The sequence below is a fragment of the Triturus cristatus genome, chromosome 10 (assembly GCF_964204655.1).
Source record: "Triturus cristatus chromosome 10, aTriCri1.1, whole genome shotgun sequence".
Lineage (NCBI taxonomy): Eukaryota > Metazoa > Chordata > Amphibia > Caudata > Salamandridae > Triturus > Triturus cristatus.
The window spans coordinates 1,132,446,409-1,132,466,263 of record NC_140593.1 but is presented as its reverse complement, the minus strand read 5'-3'; the positions used below and the strand labels follow the sequence as shown (position 1 = coordinate 1,132,466,263).

At 44.7% G+C, this 19,855-nt stretch overlaps 1 protein-coding gene across 1 annotated transcript in view; it reads right to left on the bottom strand.

Annotated features, from left to right (window-relative positions):
* RAB26 (RAB26, member RAS oncogene family) overlaps positions 1 to 19,855 on the bottom strand; it is an 875,198-nt gene that overhangs the window by 397,641 nt on the left and 457,702 nt on the right. The window contains exons 3-4 of the mRNA XM_085629407.1: positions 16,265 to 16,306; positions 8,566 to 8,632 (exon numbers count right to left, since the gene is read on the bottom strand). Of these exons, the coding sequence (XP_085485533.1) occupies positions 8,566 to 8,632; positions 16,265 to 16,306 (109 nt within the window). The remainder of the gene's footprint in view (positions 1 to 8,565; positions 8,633 to 16,264; positions 16,307 to 19,855) is intronic.

Here is a 19,855-nt window from a genome sequence, read left to right as displayed (position 1 = left end):
ATCACAGCCGCTGCTGTCTGGAAGGGGAGGTATTAGGCATATTAGAACATTGGAATGTTGAGCGCTCCATTGAAGACAGGAGTGCGCCAGGCCTCTAAGAACTGGCAGAAGCCCGGAGCATCAACATTCCAATGTTTGTTTACAGCTGTTGCTGTGACAAAGGCCTTACGGAGCCAGAGGGGATTTCAACCCCCTCTGCCTCCCTGAGGCCTTTGTTTTACAAAAATTAGACAAGTCTTCCCTCTAGGGACGGAATGTTCTAATAGCCTTAGAGCCCTCTATAGCGAGCTCTACTGGCTATTAAATGCCTTCTCCTTTTTAAAGGCCTTCACCTTCGGCTAGGACCTTTAGCACTGGAGCGGGCCTTTAATAGCCGTCAGAGCTACTACACCAGGCTCAAAGGCTACATTATACACTGTGTTCCGCTGTATATGTTAACATTAAATGTTAACATTAATGCATTTCCTATGGGTTTCAGCCCAAGAGTGTTACTGCCTGGAGCACGGAGTTGACTACTATGAAATGCTGATCCTCTGAACTAAGTATTGATTAAACAATATGTAACCTGGGTTTCCTGACACACATTGGTCTAGAAACTATTTGTTAGATACTAAATGTCTTTGAAGCCTCGCTAAAATGTGTTTTTACAATGACTATAATACACTACCTTGTACAGCAATATTCTGACACATTTATGAGTGCTAAGGTTCAGCCCGCAGTCAGTTCTGAAATGTTTACAGGGATTAACATGAATAAGAACCTGCGGCTTCTCTGGGATCCTGGTCCCGAGTTGAAGAGCCCCCGCCGACCCGCCGCCTCCCTAATCTCTATGAGACTCAACTGTGATTTCCTCCTCCACCCTCTACTGTGCTCTTGTTCTCATTAGCAAGTTGTGTATCAGCCATTATGGCGGAGGAGCGTCACCTCGCCTGCTGCGAGCGCAGCAGGTGCACATATTAATAAAATAGTAATAAATACCATTTTATTATAATGTATCGCAGGCTCACGTTGTTACAGTGCGAGGGCAGGGGGCGGGGCTGATTCATGCAAATGCACCATTACTGCAGCCCCTGCCAGTAGGCATGTCAGATTGGCCGGCTGTCTAGAGCCGGCCAATCTGACATGCGCATTTCAGAGCTAGCAATCCCAGGGTTGAGAAACAGCCAGGGGATTGCAGACAAGACCCCAGGTTCAAAATGAGCGCTGGGTTAGCCTGATCCAACCAATTCTGGAGCTGTGCTGCAGCTCCAGGATTGGTTGGATTCGCGTTGCACAAGGGAGGAAGTTCTTCCCTCTCCTAGTGGCGTCACTGCCGAGGAGAGCTCCAGGAAGAAGTGAGACCGCAACCAGAGCCTGCTTGCCAGCAAGTGCAACATATATGGTGAGTTTTTTAGGCATCACGCCTCACCATATTTTAATGTTGCCGGACGCCACTGGTGCATACTATATATAGTTACATGAAGTGGAGAACAAAAGCCAAAGAAATGAGATAGCATAAGGAATAAGACTGACATTATAGCCTGCAGCCGAGGCGTATACTGGTTGGTAATGCTCCCTACTGAAGGCACAGGCAGCAGGGGTGCTAGCATGTATCTTGCCCATTTCAGTCGGTTAACTTAACAATAAGGGCTTCGCATTGGGCAAGGGAACTTTTTGCTCCTGTTGTTCTTTTAGGTCTGCAAACTAAAAGTTCAGGCTGCGAATCTGATGGTAGTGAATACCTGAAATCAATTGTACAAAAAAGAGGGTGCCCCTGTAACTGGATATGTTCCTAAGTCAGGGATTAAACAACCAATGTATACATAAATACTTAGGCAACTATTAAACATATGGGCAAACAGATACAGAAATGAGTAGAGAACCCAGATCAAGATCTATATCAAAAAGAATTTAATAGAATCAAAAATACAAATAGTGCATAAGAGATGGTCAAAGTACATTAAATCAATACATAATCAAAAATGCATTATTCATGGTTATACATATTTAAAAGAGCGATATGTATCACCCATCTCAGTAATGAAACAGGCCTGAATATTCACTCACACTTCCACATTCATACTTCTAGAATAGATGCAATGGGGTATATAGGTTTGTATGGGAAGTAGACCTATACAGAGGGTAGATATAGATTTCTTCTATTACACTGCAGTGATATGTGTCAATTCGCTTTTCAGTACATAGTAATATGATGGCCCAATTCGAAATACAATTGTTTCAATTTGCATCAATAGCAACACATTCTAGGTCTTCATGGAGAAGATTAAATTTAGCTCAGCTAATTAAGTAGGAACATGTGCAAATACAACATGGCTAGAAGAGTTTGACCTACACACGTTTCGGCTCTACAGCCTTCATGAGGAAGCCATGATGAATAACATCTCATTGCACAATTTACTGTCATTGAACGAATGAAAGGTGTCAGCAACTTCTTTATATGGGCGCGTTATATCCAAACTTTCTACACGGACTGGTCAAAAACGGGGTATGTTTATGAGCTTTGCCTTGAGTATCTGTTGCCCGCCTTCGTTCGGACTTTAAAATCTTCCAAAGCGATAAGCCACAGTTGGGAGGCTTGCATTACAATGCCGCGTGCAGCATGGTTAAAGTGCTGTGAACATAATGTCTGAGGGAATAGAGACTGTGATAGGGACGCTGATAGTCCGATATTGCGTGCCGCGTTAATAGAGTCCTGTAAGCAATGTGCCTGAAATGCTAAGGGAGTCTAGTCAATTGCCCCAAAATGAGTCCCAGATTCAAGGTATGAAGGGGCTCTGCAGGATCAAAATCCCACCAACACCTACGCGGATTAGCCAAAGGGCTCTATTAATGCGACATGCTATATCAGACTATCAGCGTCCCTACCGCGGTCTCTATGTATACATTGAGTGAATAGCTGAAAGCAAGAGAAAAGTTTCTTTCCAGATGATGCACTGTTTTTGTGCCTCCCAACCCCAAACAAAAACAGAAAAAGCCAGCTAAGTGGGAAGGGTTACCAAACTCTAAACCCCGGGACTAAGGGGGAGGAGTACCCTCATTGGCCACCTCACAAGTCAAAAATAATTGGAAATTTGCCGTAGTCTGAACTATTTTTGAAGCTGCGGACTTGAGTAGTATATGGTCTAGAAAGGAGCGGCGGACTCGATGCAGCGATAGCATACATGAAACGTCTCTTTTTATTTAACTGGAGAAGGTTTTACATAAAAGTGAGTGAAAGGTGTAAGCTATTCTGCTGAACTTACTTTACCCCGACCCTGACCTGTCCACTCTCTACCACCACCCACCCCACACCTCATCCCGGCCTGGGCAGGGGTTGCTGCTGGCTTCCGCCCATTTCATGACGCAGGATATCCGTTCACGGGACCTCCTGCACCAGGGCAATCGGCCTGCAATAGGGCAGAACCAGGGTTATTACTATATAGTCGGACAACTCATACACCAAGGTGAAGTTTACCGACTTCCCCTGACAACAAAAGGAGCTCAAAACTTGGCCCAACCCAACTGTCCTGTGGCCCTTCAGGACACTGCGTCACCACGTAAAAAGAAGTTAATCTAAAATGAAAATAAAAAGCAATATTTCATAGTAGAAGCAAGGAATGTCACATCAAGTCATTAGGTTATACAATGAAACGCAATACCAAGGGCCCAAGATGCCAGCGACGTGCTTGTGGTTGGGCGCACACGCTCCTACAATATTGTAGAGGGCTGTGCAGAGACAGCTGACACCTGCAGGTTTAAATTTTATTCCGATTTATAAAGTTTTCATAAACCAAATATTTTTTTTATTTTTTTTATAAACTCTTTTTATTATAAAAACTTTGACAACAAGGCATAGTTTCATAAAATCATAACATAGGTGATGGCAAACAAAAGGCTGTATCAATACACAATATACTTTTGCCGTTGGAGCTACGGGGCAGGGGAGACATCTAAATTGCTTAATCTGGGGGGGGGGGCACATATTTCACCTCGGTATAAATTCCAAGGGGTCCAAATCTTAGACCACTTCCGGGGGCAACCCCTCGCAATGTAAACAGATTTTTCTCTTTGCATGCACCAATCAAGGTCTTTTTTCCGGTCCGCAATTTTGGGTGCTTGTGGGGCCCCCCAGTGCTGTGCAATATTTCTTTTAGCTATCATACAAGCAAGTGTGACCCATTGTATGGCGTATGTGTTGAGGTCTGTGGGTTCCCAGATATTAAGGAGACATTTGGGAGCCTCTGGCCGGAGTTCAACCTCCAGGGCTTCTCTCATAATCGAATGTACCTTCTGCCAGTACTCCTGAATTATCCCACAGTGCCATATGGTGTGTATGAAAATACCCGGTTGGGAATATCCCCGTCTGCAGGACCCATCAGTTTGTCTCCCCATGTGCACCAGTTGCGGCCCTGTTAGATATATTCTGTGCAATATTTTGAGTTGCACTAGGCGGAGCCTTGCTGATATGTTTTAGGGGAGGAGATCGCCGTCTGCCACCCCTCATCATCTAGTTCTATACCGTCCCCCGTCCACTTCTCTCTCAGTAGGGTCAGGGGATCATGCATGTTATTGATTAGCTTTCTGTAAGTCAGAGATATGGCCCGCTCGGGCAGGTGTCCCTCAAGAAGTCTATCCTCCAGGGGGATGCTATCAGGTAGTGAGGCGTCTCCTGGCATTGCGGTCCGCAGTGCATGCCGGACCTGAAGATATCTGAATAGCTCAGCAAGTGAGTATTGAGTCTGCAAAGCACTAAACGGTTTTATTCCCCCCGCCTCCCAAAGATCACCAATAGTGGAAATACCGATCAAGTCCCACTTATCAAACCCCTTTGAATTTCCAAGGTATCCTAGTTTTTGTGAGTCCCAAAGCGGGGTAGCAAGCGTTAATCTGTTGGCCCAGCCCAGTGACTGTGTCGCAGTGTGCCATATCTTGATCGTGTGCTTGGTAGGCCCTGTCAGGGGGAACTTACCCGGAGTGGAGTACAGTGCTCGACCGTATGCCCCTCTAGGAAGGAGCCAGCGGTCCATACGGAATCCCGGGGCATCGGGGGGGCCATAGGTGCCATGATTTATCGCGATTAGATGAGCTGCCCAATAGTATCTTTTAATATCTGGCAGTCCAATTCCACCATTGTACCAGCCAAGCGTGAGCTTTGATAATGCTATGCGTGGCCTGCCGCCCCAGAGGAGAGTCCTCTGAAGGCTCTCTATTTCCCCAAAATACGAATTAGGAACAGGGTCAGCGGCATTTTGCAATGCATAGAGGAAGCGTGGCAAGGACATCATTTTGAATAATGCCGCCCTTCCCAGTAAGGAGATAGGGAGAGATTTCCAGTGTAGAATGTCGCTTTTAAGGCGTTGCAGGGGTGGGGTCAAGTTACGTGTATATCGGAGTGTTTGGTCCAGAGAGATAAATATGCATAAATATTTGAATCCTTCAGTGGCGATCGATATTGGGCAGTTTTGGGGCAATTGCGGGGTGTTACCGCTTAGGACATATTTAAGTGGCCCAAATATTTTATTGACTGTGCTAAGTTGCTATTATGGGGAACTGTTCACCCATGCACTCTGACAACCTCTTCAGATCTGTAGAGTTTTATTCAATGTATGGACATTTGAGGAGTGCAAGTCAGCTCTCACTTCTTATATTAGATAAACACGAATAACCCTGTATTGTTGAGCAGTGGCATCTAATGTGACATCTGATAGCCAAGGTCTTCCTCAAATCAAGTTCGGCAAAAATACCCCAGTTCTGAACCCTGTCTTCTTCTTAAATGCCCACATTGTCCTTCTTTGTTTTTTAGGGTTAACATCATTTTCATGATGTGAAATCCATACATGCTGCTCCAGTACCTGTGTGACAACATAGCATAAGTGATGAGCAGGAGGAGCAAGCTTGTGCGTACTTGTGTGAGGTGAGCGAATGGGTAAAGAGATATGTCCAGGGGTGAACTGAGAAGCTTTGAGCGGTGCTTGCAGGATGTCCTTCAAGTAGTGGCGGCAAGATGCTCTTCAAGAAGCGTAAAGTATACAAAATAGTGGTGGGTGGAATGCCTAAATAATTCTCAACCACTGGTAATTACTCCTGGCGCATCATTATTTTGCACAACAGGCCTCTTCAGTTGGTATCCAGCCATATGCAATCAATCTTGACCCTGCTCCAATTGGAACAGTCCAGCCTGAACTGCCAAGCCAGGTTCTCCCTGAACCGGAACACAAGGAACCCAGGATTGGTTTTACCCTAGTCACTGGCACCAAGCTGTACATGGCTGATGAGCCCATAACTAAGGCAAAACCAGTCCTGGGTTGCTTGTGTTCCAAGTCTGGGTTGACCTGGTTTGGATGTTTGGGCTAGACTGTTCAAATAAGCTGATTTGCATATAGACGGGTCCAAACTGAGGTGGCATGGTGTGCAAAATAACAATCGACTGGGATGAGGCCCCGAATAAGTAAGTAGCAGTGGCTGAATTTAATTCAAGCTTTCCATCCATCACTTGTTTGTATACTTCATATTTTTGCCCTAAGCGGGATGGGTATGCCCAAATGTGGGTCCCATGCACACTGTGTCACTGGAACCAAGCTGTACCTGGCTGATGAGCCCATAACTCGGGTGAAGCGGTCTTGGGTTGCTTGTGCTCCGGTTCAGGGAGGACCAGGCTTGGCAGTTCGGGATAGACTGTACCAAATGGAGCAGGGAAAAAGGCTGATTTGCATATAGCTGGGTACCAACTGAGGTCGCATGGTGTGCAAAAATATGATGGATTGGGATGCAGCCTCGAATAATTGCCAATGGCTGAGATTAGTTCAAGCATTCCATCCATCACGTTTTTGAATACTTCAAGCAGCGTAGGCAGGGGGCCTTTCAAGTAGCATGGGCTGGAGGTCCTTCGAACAGCACGGGCAGGATGCTTTTCGAGCTGTACTGGCAGGATGCTATCAACCAGCATGGACAGGATGTTATGGAGCAGTAGTATGGTGGACAGGATGCCCGTCAAGCGGCTTGGGGAGGACGCCCTTCAGGCAGTATGGGCAGGGTGTCCTTTGAGCTGCACGGGCAGGATTCATCAAGCGGCATGGGCAGGATATGCCTCTCTCAGCCCTTCATACAGTGAACCAGAGTGGTGTAGAGGTGTCAGTGAGCGGACAGAATTTGTTTACTAGTAAAACAGGTGGGAGATTCCCGTTATAGATGCTAATGAGGAACAAGAGGAGATGAAGTCAAATGGCCCTGGACCACCACTAGAGTCTTATCAAAGCCTTTACAGCAGCTCTTCCTGTCTGACAATTGCCAGATTCAGTTGAATGTCAGCCTGACTGGGTCCAATATGGGCAGGGACAGCCAGCTCTGTGCACAGGTAGTTGTTGATTACATCTTCTAAGAGACATCTTCTCATAGTGCTGCACTGGGAGAACAAACTATTAGTCTTCATAGGAAATTATTGGTTTAGAAATATTAAAGTAAGTCAAATAGTTCTTGATCATTTCTGCTGGCCTTCACATGTATCTAAGTAATGAGGAATAAAGGAGACATGGGAACACTGAGGAGTCTATTCAATGGTTGGTGGGCTGCACCTCGTCCTGCCAGGACATTCCCAAATTAGAAGTTTGGCTTTGAAAAACAAATGTCCCTGATGTGCTCTGAGTTTTCTTTTAGGGTGTGTGGCAGTGGTGCAACGAAACTTGAGGGGACCTCTCTGCAAAGAACATGGAGGGGGCTCCCCACGCTACGGACACAGTCAGGAGCTGTCAGGCCAGGGGCCCATGCACAGTGTCAGAGGGGACCCCCTGGGGCCTCCTGCACAGCAGGGGCTGCAGGGACCATTGTTACACAATCGGTGTGTGTGGGTCATTTATGTGTTCTCCTGTTCAGGACTCCCAGGCTCCTCCTAGTGGTCCCAGACAGGGACAAGAACATTGGAAAATCCATCCTAGATATGGTGGACGTTCTGAGGTACTACGATCAACGACCAAGTGTCCGTCGGCAGTCGGCCAACAGTGTCTAAGGAGGAGCCTGCAGAAACAAGACAGTTCACGCGACTCTAAATAGAGCGGAAGGACCGGGAGTTTGGTGGATGCAGGTCTCTCCGACATTTGTAGTGGAGTACCCTGTTCATCAAACTCTAAGTAAGGCCCGGGGATTCTCACTGAAACTAATTATTTTCACAAAATCCCTTGAGTGCACTCAAAATAGTTTCTTTCTGAAGCAAGTGCTGGTAGGAGGAAAGAAAACCAAGAGTTTTGTGGGATTAAAAAAAAGAGGAAACATTTGGGATTCAGCCAATGCCTGCTTCTAGTTCCAATCTTTGTGACAACCATTGCTGGAGACTGACTCAGAAACAGAGACTAAGCACCTTCCCTCAGCTAACGCCATCTTAAAAAGCCTTACCAGCCCACAACGGGTCTATGGAACATGGCGGTGCAGCGCTCACCAACAGATGTGTGATGTAAAGATTTCCTTGTAATCAAAAACAGATAAAATACCAGGTTTAGCCTTGTTTTCTCTTTTTCAGATTATGATTTTTTTTTTACTTGGCTTCACATCTGAGAAAACCTTAGTCAAATTACAGGAAAATATATGATCTCTTACCATGGGCATCTCTGTAGTAGGCATGTGTGACGCTGCGAAACCTCTCCTGCCCAGCGGTGTCCCAGATCTGCATAGGAAAAGACAACATGCTGTCAGCACGCTCAATAGTATGAGTACACATTACACACTCCATTAGCCTCTGCTGGGCCATTACAGTCTAAACATAAATAGTTTTCTCCGACTGAAACCCAACTCAATGGCTCCATCACTATGACACGGAATGAAGACTGCGAGCCATTGGTGACTATCACGCTCAAAGTTCTGATGGGATGTGGATATTAAACCATTATTCGTCAAATCATTGACCAGGTCTACGGCAGATCAGCGACAGGCCCATCAACCCATACTAGCTTTGCCACTGCATTTAAATTCTGGTCTGAGGCAGCGCTAAGTTGTATTTTCAGCATTATAGTGTCAACTTCCCCTATTTCTAAAACCAAAATACTATCATCCCTGACATCAACACTTGGCTCCCATCACTGATCACCAAGGACCAAATTACATCTTGGTATCCAAGAATCAATGATGATGTTGGAGCTTCAGACGTTAAGGAAAATCCACTTCTTTATTAGGACCCTAAACTGGTGTTATCTTAAGAGCTATAACTTACCATGTCTACCATCAGTTGGTTCCATGATGCCTAAAATACGAACAGGAAGACTATTTTTGCCTAAAAGCCTCTCAAAAAGCAATCGGGCTGTTCTTTATTCGGGTCATCGGTGAGCATCATGAAAAAGAAGGCTCTAAGAGAAATATTTCCAGCAAAATTACTGCAGATGTGTTTAATTGTCCTACCTGAGACCCAAATCCTCCTTTAACCTACGAATTTATTGTTGGGGTATTTTGACATTTCTTTGGGGGAATTATTATTCCTGTTTGGGCTACAGAAAAGATGAATTCGCATGAATGTGTATGTCTACTTCTATTTGACCTTAGAATACGATGGGAGTACTCTCCCCCTATCCCACTATTCACTGCTGCTGCCGATTTTATTCGTTGACTGGAATATACTCCTTCGAGTCACCTTCAAGATATTTTGCTTTTACATTACCTGTGAGAAATATTGACCGAAATATTTACCCATTCTGGGATGGTTATTACTGGTAACTTTTGCTACTTAGCAGAGTACGGATTCTCTTTGCCCTGAGGAAGTCGTTTGGGCCATTGGCCCTAAGACGAAACACGTGTTGGCTGCAAATATCTCTGGTCTGCTTTTAAACATGATTTATCATGCCAAACTCATGAGGGGAGATCCTGACAACTGAAAATAATAAAGAAGAAAACCTTTCTACATGTGGATTGGACTCTGTTCTTGAATATTTTGAGAATTTACTTTGGATGCTGATTTGGGTGTGTTTTGCTTTGCTCGGGAACTACTCATTGTTTTTGAATGTGTATGTCAGTTGATTTGTTTTGAGAAAATATTCATAGTATTTTAACAGACAAATTTATTTGGGCACTATTGATGTAAAATGGATTGTAATTTGAGCTTTAGAAATGCTTGGAGATTTTGGAAGTAATATGAAGTGTATCATGATGAAATAATAATAGATGAGTTAAAGGATATACAATTTATCAGTATAATCTTATTCGAGTGGCATTGAGAACTTATTAGCGACAAGAGCTACAAATTACTTTTAAGGATAGGAAGTGAATTTTGGCATAGGTACATTTGTTCACTATATAGCCTGGCACGAGCGCCCGGCGATCGATCTGAGCCACCTCATGTTAATCTAGGAGTTATTTATTTATTAGAAAGATTTCTAAAGTGTTCATATACTCATAGGGGCATCGTGGAGCTTAAAGTTTACTGATGAGTGTGGAATAAGGAGAAAGTCTGCTGGGAAAAACCCATGATCCAGTTGTTTCTAAATTCCCCGATGACTAGGAATAAGGTACAAGTCAGAAGGTAAGGTATTCTATGGTTTGGCAGCAACAAATGAAATAGCGCATCATCTGGTATGAAGTCTCTTGTTCCTGGAGAGAAGATGCAGTTTGGAAGAGGCACATCCATGTTGGGCATTAAAAAATGGCCATTTAGCTTATGGGCGCACCCTGAATATCGAACCCACAATATCGTTGGGACAGAGTATTGAGGTCAAAATATTTTTAAAATACTAACATGTAAGCTAGTCAGGATTTTCTACACCTAACTCCACACATATGTCCTTATGCAGTAGATATATCTTCAAGATACATGGATGTGTAATTAGGAGTAAATCTATACTTTCCACTCACCTTAAAATATTTTATCTCCGAATATTCTGTCCTTAAAATTGTTGTCCCATGATACTGTTGGTGTCGTTATTTGGTTCTGGAACCTCAAAAATGCGGTCGACAGAGCCACATATAGAGATGCACCAATTACACCCGCTCTTGAAGACCACGCACCTAGCCAGTAGCAACCAAAGCGGCTGTGTGGGATGGGAAGCCACCCAATATTCTCGTGGGAGGCTCAGAATGAGCCTTGCTCATATATTTTCAATGAGGTGACATCTCTTCAGTTGGCATTGAGGGAGGCCCAGGTAGAAAGGATCACAGTAGCCCTAAAACAAAGCATCGGCAAGTTGTATTAGTCGTTTTTAAAGAATTCTGTAGAAGGAGAAGAACATTTGAGAAGTTTAAGAGGAGTGCAGTTTTGTGCTGGATGACAAGCGTAGGAAGGTTTGATCAAGGCACACACTTTACCAAAAGTCTCCAATGTGCCATTAGTTATTAGTGCTACTTCCTGTTGCATTTATTCGATGCTGATATCGATTAGGGGTGACTAGGAAAACACCACTGTATAAAAACTGTGTTTGCACCCAGGGTGCCCAGGGAAGTAGGATTTAAATACCCAGTTAATAAGTAATCATTTTTGTTGTAGGTGGTAAAGAACCGCAGTGCATTTTTGAGGGGCGCGTCCCTGAAGATCAGAGAGAACCACATCTCCTGCAGGAGGGAATCATGAATAAAGATTTGGATTGGACTTAATCTAGGATTTGCAGTTGTGTCACCTAATTGCAAGAACATACTTTAGTGATTCCGTTGTCGACAATTGTTGACTAAGGCCAAGGTTGTCGAGACGAGGGAAGACAGGAAGGATTAAAACAAGCTCTCCTCACCTCAGAAAATAGTGTGAGAGGAATAGAATGAGGCTTTGGAGGACAAAACTCTCTGGATGCCAATTTGTTTTGAGAGCATAGCTCAGGGAGGAGGAAGGGTGCTGACATTTGAAGATGTTGAAGGATGGGATATGTCTGGAGGATTTTTTCTTAGGGTTGTAGAACGGAACAACGCAGGGAAATACAACGCAATTTTTACCCACATTTTTTTATAATGCATATGCTTTTACATTGCACACCATTACCATGCATTGTTTACACCCTCCAACTTACCTTAAATGCATGGTAGAGGTATGCGTCGTAAAGACATACACATGGTGAAAACATGCATGCGACAAAATGCGTGGTAAAGGCATAACGTGGTAAACACCTCGCTGTAAAGGCTATTTCCCATTTCTAAATGAGAAGGAGATTAGCTCCTCTAGATACCAGTGTCCAGACTAAATACTACACATGCTATCATCCGGGCAGTGGCAGGACAAATCAGCGGAGGCAAGCAGACCTTTGGTAGCTGGGCTAGACTCTGTGCGGTGCGTGCTAACTGTGGGGTGGGCGGAATTCGCGGAATGTGATTCTGCGGAATTCAGCGGAATTACATTACAATTTCATGAGATTCCATGGAGTGGGCATTTGGCGCTATTTTCTTTGCACAAAATGCACCCTCGCATCCAAAAATGGATGTGAGGATGCAATTTGCGCTAAGAAATAGCACTGCCAAATACCAAATGCACTTACAGTGCATACTGCTCTGTGCCCTTACACACTCTGCAGGGATTACTGCAGAGTCTACAAGGGCACCGAGGGGTATGCACTGCTGTGCGTACCCCTCGGCACTCTTGCATACTTAGAGTATTTATGCCTTATATACACTGAGTATGTAAGGGCGCCCAGGGGTCTGCACAGCAGTGCAGTCAGTGGGTTTTAAACAGGGCCAGAAGCGGGAGCTGTCCCTCTATGCTTAAAAATCCCTGCAGATTAAAGTTTAATCTGCAGTGTTTTTTAAACATAGAGGGAGAGTTCCCTCTTCCAGCCTGAATTTATTAGTAATTCTGTGTTACAAGAGTAACGCCGAATTATTAAATTCTTCCAATTCCACCGGCGAATTAATAATTCCACCCACCAACATTTATTGGGTTCAGTGTACTTTGTTCCAATAAAGACAAAGTACTGTATATATATTCAATTGACCTTTTTTCTCAGGTGGCACAAAGAAGCCCTGAGTAGAGGTGTTTTGACCCAATGCTCCAAGTTGACACTTTGGGAATGATTGGTCAGTACGCAGTGGGGTTGGTTGACCATTGGTCAAAGCGGCCAGAAGGTCATCATAATGCATGATCAAATTGATGCGGCATTACTTGGGAAAGCATGATAGCCTACATTCATGACTTTGCCTGAAAAGCAAACATATGCATAGTCTGAAGGAAGGCAGAAGTATATTACAACCAAATTGTGGACAAGATTGAACAGGTCTACAGAGCACTGAAAGAGACTTATAGGTGAGGTTTGTAAATGGAGTTTCAACAACAAGGAAAAGAGGAAGGCTTTCTGTCTAATACCTCATTCTGTTTGAGGCCCTGGAGAGAAATAAAGTGAATGATTGTTTATCTCCAGGGTGGATGCAAAGAGAGGGCAATTTCTTCTAAAATGTTTTACTGGAAATGCATCATGTAAAAGTTATATTGTTATGAGGAGCACGTCTTGCACTCGTCCGGTGGTTGCCCTGTGCAGACTCTAGCGCGGTTTGTAGCTTTTATGATGCATCCTGCTCTGACTAGTAAAGCCTTATTAAACCAAAGCTGCTATGAAATCCAATCTTCACCTACATTATCAGAAGTTGCAAGAACACCAGAGAGGCATCTTCTTACACTTAGCTTCAATACAGGTCACCAAAGACCATCCACCCTAGAGAAGTTAAGAAAGAGCTCCAGCAAGGCAAACCATTGCCTACAACTTATATAAACACAGCCCACAGCTGCTCATCATAACCTAAGCTCAGTCAAAGCACCTCAATCTGAATATTAGATGGGCTATAGAATGCAGTCCATGAACCAAAGCTTAGTCAAAACACCAGTGAGATGATCATCATAAACCAAATACCTGAGAGAGGACCACCCCAGAACCTTGGCTAGAGCACCATAGCAACCAACCATAGCTTATATTTGAGGCAGAATGCCAGTCATCAACATACGTTTTAAAAAACCACCCTAGAGATCAACCATCATCTATATCTTGTTCATTCCACCTGAAAGAGGAGTAACCATAATTTGTGTGTTAGGTGGTACAGCCCACAATTCAGCTAGAACACCCGCAAGATGGGGCATCACTAAATACTTAGCTGGACTACCAGAGAGGTCAATAATCAATAAAAGACCAGTAAGAATAGCAGAGAAGGCAACCTTCATCCATAGCTTTGGCAGAACAGCATTGAAGCTACCTATTGCCTCCCCACAACACAACAGGGGCCAAGGACCACTCTGCACTCTCTAGCACACCAAACATGGGTCATATTCATATGGAATTGTGTAGCTTGCAAACAAAGTTCTTTCCATTGCAAAAAAACCCAGCATATACTTTTATTCCAGAAAAAAAGCACTGCTTTGGTATGCAGGCAGCATCAAGCACCTTTAAAATTGCATTGAACAGCACCTTGTCAAAGCAGCGGTAGACATGCTCCGATGATTGACTTACTGCGGAATAGATTTGTGGATACAGTTCTGAAACCAAAGTGAGAGCCATGAATATGGAACAGTCCTTCAGCATTCTCTGAATGTGGAAAATAACAGCTAGTGATAACCATTTCTCAAGCCTTCACCACCCTCTCCTTCTGCGGTCGCAGAGTGACGGATCAATGCGTTCCTATGATGTAAGAGTATTCAAGGGACCTGTTCTTGGCACAGGCTCAAGAGAGCATCACGTGGTCTTGTCGATAGACATCTAGGAGGCTCTGATATCAGAGGTCGTCTAGGTGTGAAGGAAGGAAGAAGTGTTGTCCAGAAGAAAAGGTTGTGAGATGTAAATATCTAGGGATAAACCAGGAAAGCAACCATTTCTCATTCTTAGAACTCATTTGTTAGAACTAATCGCACAAATCACCCGACTTTGGGACTTCATTTTGGGGTCTCCAGACGCAGCAGCATCTACGAATGATAAGCCGTTCGTTACCTCGGGTGCCTCCCTTGCTCCTGCAGCCTCATTGGATGGAGCGTCAGTGCCAGGCACAGACATATGGAATTTCTAGGAGTCAAATTAACTTTCTGCAGTTTCCATGCCATGTTCCTTTAGTAGGTGTTCTGGTTGTGGAGAGACAACAGTTTGGACAAAGGGCATAATCTTCTATCAACTGCCCATCCACTAGCCAGAGGCTAGCGTTCTATTCCTAGTATGGGCACATGAAGGAAGAAGGGGTAGGAACTTTTACTCCCTCTGCCATGAGATGGGGACATTGCAGAGAGCAAAACCATGCCAAAGGAAATTTACCCCGCTGCCACGATGGGACGATGTGGCAGTGGAGTGCGCCCGCCATCTCTTTCTCGATACCACAGTAGTACTTGGCTCCAGCAGTGTCCAAGCTCCTCCATCTGCTACGTGGTGGAGGGGCTACCGAGGGACTTAGATACACTGTGGCATTTTGCTCCAAGGTGATGCACTAGGTCAGGGTTCTCCAAAGTCGGTCCTGGAGGGCTGGATCTATTCCAGATTTTAAAGATAACTACATTTATCTAAAGGGGGATATCCTAAAATCTGGCATGGATATGGCCCTCCAGGACAGGCTCTGGAGAACCCTGACCTAGGCATGTCAAGCTACATCTCTTCGTACGCACTCAACATAAGAGAATATTCCTGCAGACATAACGTAGCATATAGAGTGGGTTTCATAAGTAGGACAGATGGGTGGAGCAGATAATAAAACCCTCTTCGAGTTATCAATCATGGTCCATCAGTGGACTGAGGCAAGGTGTCTGCACGGGCTAGTGACATTGGCCAATAGCTTCCGCTGTGCAAGATGGAGTAATGGGCCATTACCTGAAAGGAGAGGAGGTCATTAAATTTGCACCCGAGCTTTATGAGGTCCTGTTCCATCTGCAGGTGCAGAAGGATAGGATTCTTTCCCCAAAACATTTATACCTTAGTAGGTGAAACATATTTTGGGCTTGGAAGCCAGTTATTGCTGCTCTTAGGCCTGAAGATCATTTTGTACCATTTTCCAACTCTCCTGCCCCAAGCCCTGCAAAAACCCCATTCAGTCCCCTACTCTCTCTTTGGTTTTCTTCCTACATTTTCATCATGACCCACTATGTTTCATTCGCACCTCCCCACCTCTTCCTCCCTCTAAACCGCAAATCTTTATGTCTTTTGCTGGAGGAGTTCACGCTTATATATGGCCAAGACCTTTCACTATGCCCATCTCTTCAGTGGCCTACCTTATACTTTCTACGATGAGGCACGCGTGCTCACAATAATTTAAACTTTGGAGAAGACATTCAATCTACAATTAGAGCTGGAACCCACCTCCCTTGAGTTTCATTATCACCCCTCTTTCCTGAAGGCCCCGAGCATGATGTCACATGGCAGAGTATTGCACAAGTCAAACTCACCTGCAGCTTCACCTTCACGCCATCCACGTTCAGTACTTTATTCTGAAACATAAAAAAAGACAGGATAAGTACATGAATTCAACCTTTTTTAGCCTAGAATTAACCATGATGTTAACATAAATCAAAAGCATCACATACAACCGACTTTTGCCAGCAGTTTGGAGACCAGAGAAAGGGAATGTGTACTTTCCATTAAATCAACCCTACCACCCTTTAGTGACCCAACTCTGACAGTGTCGACACCCAGGTAATTCAACTACTATTAGAACACTGGAATGTTGAGCGCTCCGTTGGAAGACAATGGAGTGCTCTGGGCTTCTAATGGCCGGTAGAAGCCCGGAGCATCAACATTCCAACTGTTGCTGTGAACAAATCCCTCATGGAGCTTTGTGGGGATTTCAACCTCCTCGGGCTCCGTGAGGACTTTATTTTACAAATTAGAACATTCTGCCTTCTAGGGATGGAATTTTCTAATAGCCTTATAGCCCTCTGTAGCAGGCTACATCAGCCATTAATGGCCCGCTCCCTTGTTAAAGGCCCGAGCTGAGCGTTCTTTTAATGGCCGGTATAGCCCACTATGGCGGGCTATAAGGCTATAATATTACTAGTTTCGAGAACGTCATATTATTGATTCACAGATTACTCTGGCTGTTTCAGACAAGCCATTTACTGGCCTCTGTTGACCCCACTAAGGTCTTTGACCAAGAATTTTGGGGAACCCTTGACTAGAGCATGAATCTTGGTTATGATGCTCCAGTTCCACTTTTCTGATATAAAGGGATCTATCGGGTGAATGACATCACAATAGGTCTCAAAACCCATCCAGAGAGTTTCAAAGGAAGAGACCTTCTTGAACCCAGCTTGTTGTTTATTGGTGGTGATGCAGGGCTTAGTAAAGACAACTAGGGCACTTATGTATCAACATATTTCTCATAGACACAGAATGGATAAAACCCTCTGATACATCAGGTCCTTGATTTTCTTTTCATTGGATGGCCCTTACAATACATATTACTTTACCTGCCTATGGCTGGATTTCGTTTTCACCGATTTGTTGATCATAGTAAAAGATAAAAAGAAAATGACAACTGGCGCATATACCAACAGCACATGCCCTGTATTAGTGAATGAAGAACGGCGTGGTTGTCCTCCATCTCCAGACACTGTGGTTCTCTGCTGCCAATGAAGCCAACACTACTTGTCATTACAGCTGCATGGCCCTCTACTGAGATACTGTGAATGCTTGATCACAGGTGGGGGTGCGGTCCAGAAAGCAACGCGCCACCGAGATGAACGACCTCAACACAAGAGGCTTCGAACGCTTCTCTTCATTTCTTCAAATCTCCCAGCATGCCGCTTGCCGCTCAAGCAATGATTGTTTTACGCCGCTGAGAGGAACTTCTTCCCCCAGTCCAAGCATGCCCTTCCCTTCAGAAATAATTCTTGTTTCAGGTGGTTCTTCTGATAGCAACATCAATCCACGTGCAGACGTCTCCCGCCCCATGGGAATATCTTCCTCTCGGAAAAGCGACACACTTGCCTGAAGCGGCCAATATAAGTGCTGAGGCTTGTGAAATGGGATTGGCTCCTACTCCAGCCATGCATGAGCACCTGTCTGAGCGGGATGGAGTAGGAAATTATTAGAGAGGCGGGATTGCTTCTGCGACTGACCTATATCTGATAGGCAAACAAGCGAGGCAATCGCACCCTTTTAAGACCCTGCCCCGTGGGTCCCACTACAAATACCCTGGGGCGTTCTTCGGTATATAAGTCACAGCACACTCAGGTGGCTCCTAAGAGAGATAGGCCTTAGAAAATGTGGTTCTATGGTTCTCTCCCTGATTAGAAGATCCCCCCAGGAACCCAAAATCTTCCTCTCTAAAGCAACAACTCCCCAACCAAAAATGGAGTTACCCATTCCCAGTGCATCCTGATCAACTGAATGTAATACTATTAACATTTAGAAACCCCCCGATTTTCACCCCACACCATTCAATCTATTATTGCTCTTAGATAGCAGGGTGATTCAATGCTTTTTTGACATCATGAACATTTCTATAATATCGTGCCGACCCCCAAACCACACCGGCATGTGTTATAATGGATGCTGCACAGAACCGCCATCTCTCACTTTCTGGATATTACAACACAAGCGCGTGAACTGGTTTTGGGGAGGATGGTGGGTTACGTTGCGCCACAACTTAACATTCTGAGGAAAAAATGGAGGGCCTCATTTATGAAAAGTGACGCATCACTGCGTGAAAGCAGCGATGCGTCACTTTTCATTGCGCCCTCCTTGCGACATGCTGGATGCGTCATATTTACAGTTTGACGCATCATGTCGCAAGGAGTTACAGATACGTCAGTATTTCTGACGTATCTGTAGGTGCAAAAATGGCGCATTGCTGGAGTGTATCACAAAAGTGACGCAACCCCAGCAATGTGTCCTTTCAGATATGGGGCAAGCCCCATGTGAAAGGACCTGCGTCAGTCTTACGCCTGCTGTGAGGCAGGCGTAAGATATTGACGTAATGGCGTCCTAGAAGTGACACAGTGAAATCTCATAGATTTCACTGCGTCACTTCCACGAGGCTTACTTGCGTTGGAATGCCAGTCATGCTTACATTATACCTGACGCAGGTATAATGTAGCGCAGGGGTTTACAAAGTGACGCATCTGCTTAGATGCATCCCTTTTGTAAATAGGACGCAACAGGGGGCGTGTTTTAAGCCGCTGGTGCATCACAAAACGTGACGCAACAGCAGCGCAAAACTGACGCAAGGCCTCATAAATAAGGCCCTAGTCAATGTTCCTTAGTAAGAAACAAGTCCCCTCCCATGATATCTTTTTGAAGCACCAAACGTCAGGTTACATAATCTCCTTGATGAAGCCATGGCCACGAGAACACGCTTTCTTATTACAAAGCTTTCCTGCCAGGGGCATTGGTTTAATGAGAGTAAACAGACAACTCACAGAATGCACAGTGTGTTAAATGTATGCTTGGGAACGAAACCATGTTTCCTGGCATACATAAAAAGTCTGGCAACCCACTTGCAAGCATTAAGCTCGTGTGGTTTCATTTTCTTCACAAAATATACATTTGTGGGTTCATTGTGAGGTTGGCAGATGACACGTTTGCCAAATTTGCGGTTCCCCCGCTCTACTTAAAGTCAGGGGAAGAACAATGTTTACACTGAGCACTTAGCGGAAACCTTGAAAGGAAGGCCCGTCTCCCCCTGGGCCGTCGGCCAATGCATGTCCGATCGTCGGCCATCTTGAGGGCAGGCATTGGAATCTACATTTTCACAAGGAAAGCTTGGTGGTCCCCAACAGGAAATCAAAGAAATGATCCCCATGCTCTACAAGAAAGTGTCCAGCATGTCGGGGTATTTAATTTTTTTATTTTTAATAATTCGCTCCTGCTTTTGGGGGTATGTTTTTGAGAAAAACAAAAATAACTTGCTAAGCAGATGCATAAAACATGACTCCAACCTCGCCAAAGCGTCGGTGTCTTCAGCAGAGCCATGGAAGCTCCTCTGAAGATACAGATCTCAAAATTATGCTAGTATGGCAGACGGGTTTCTGCCAGTG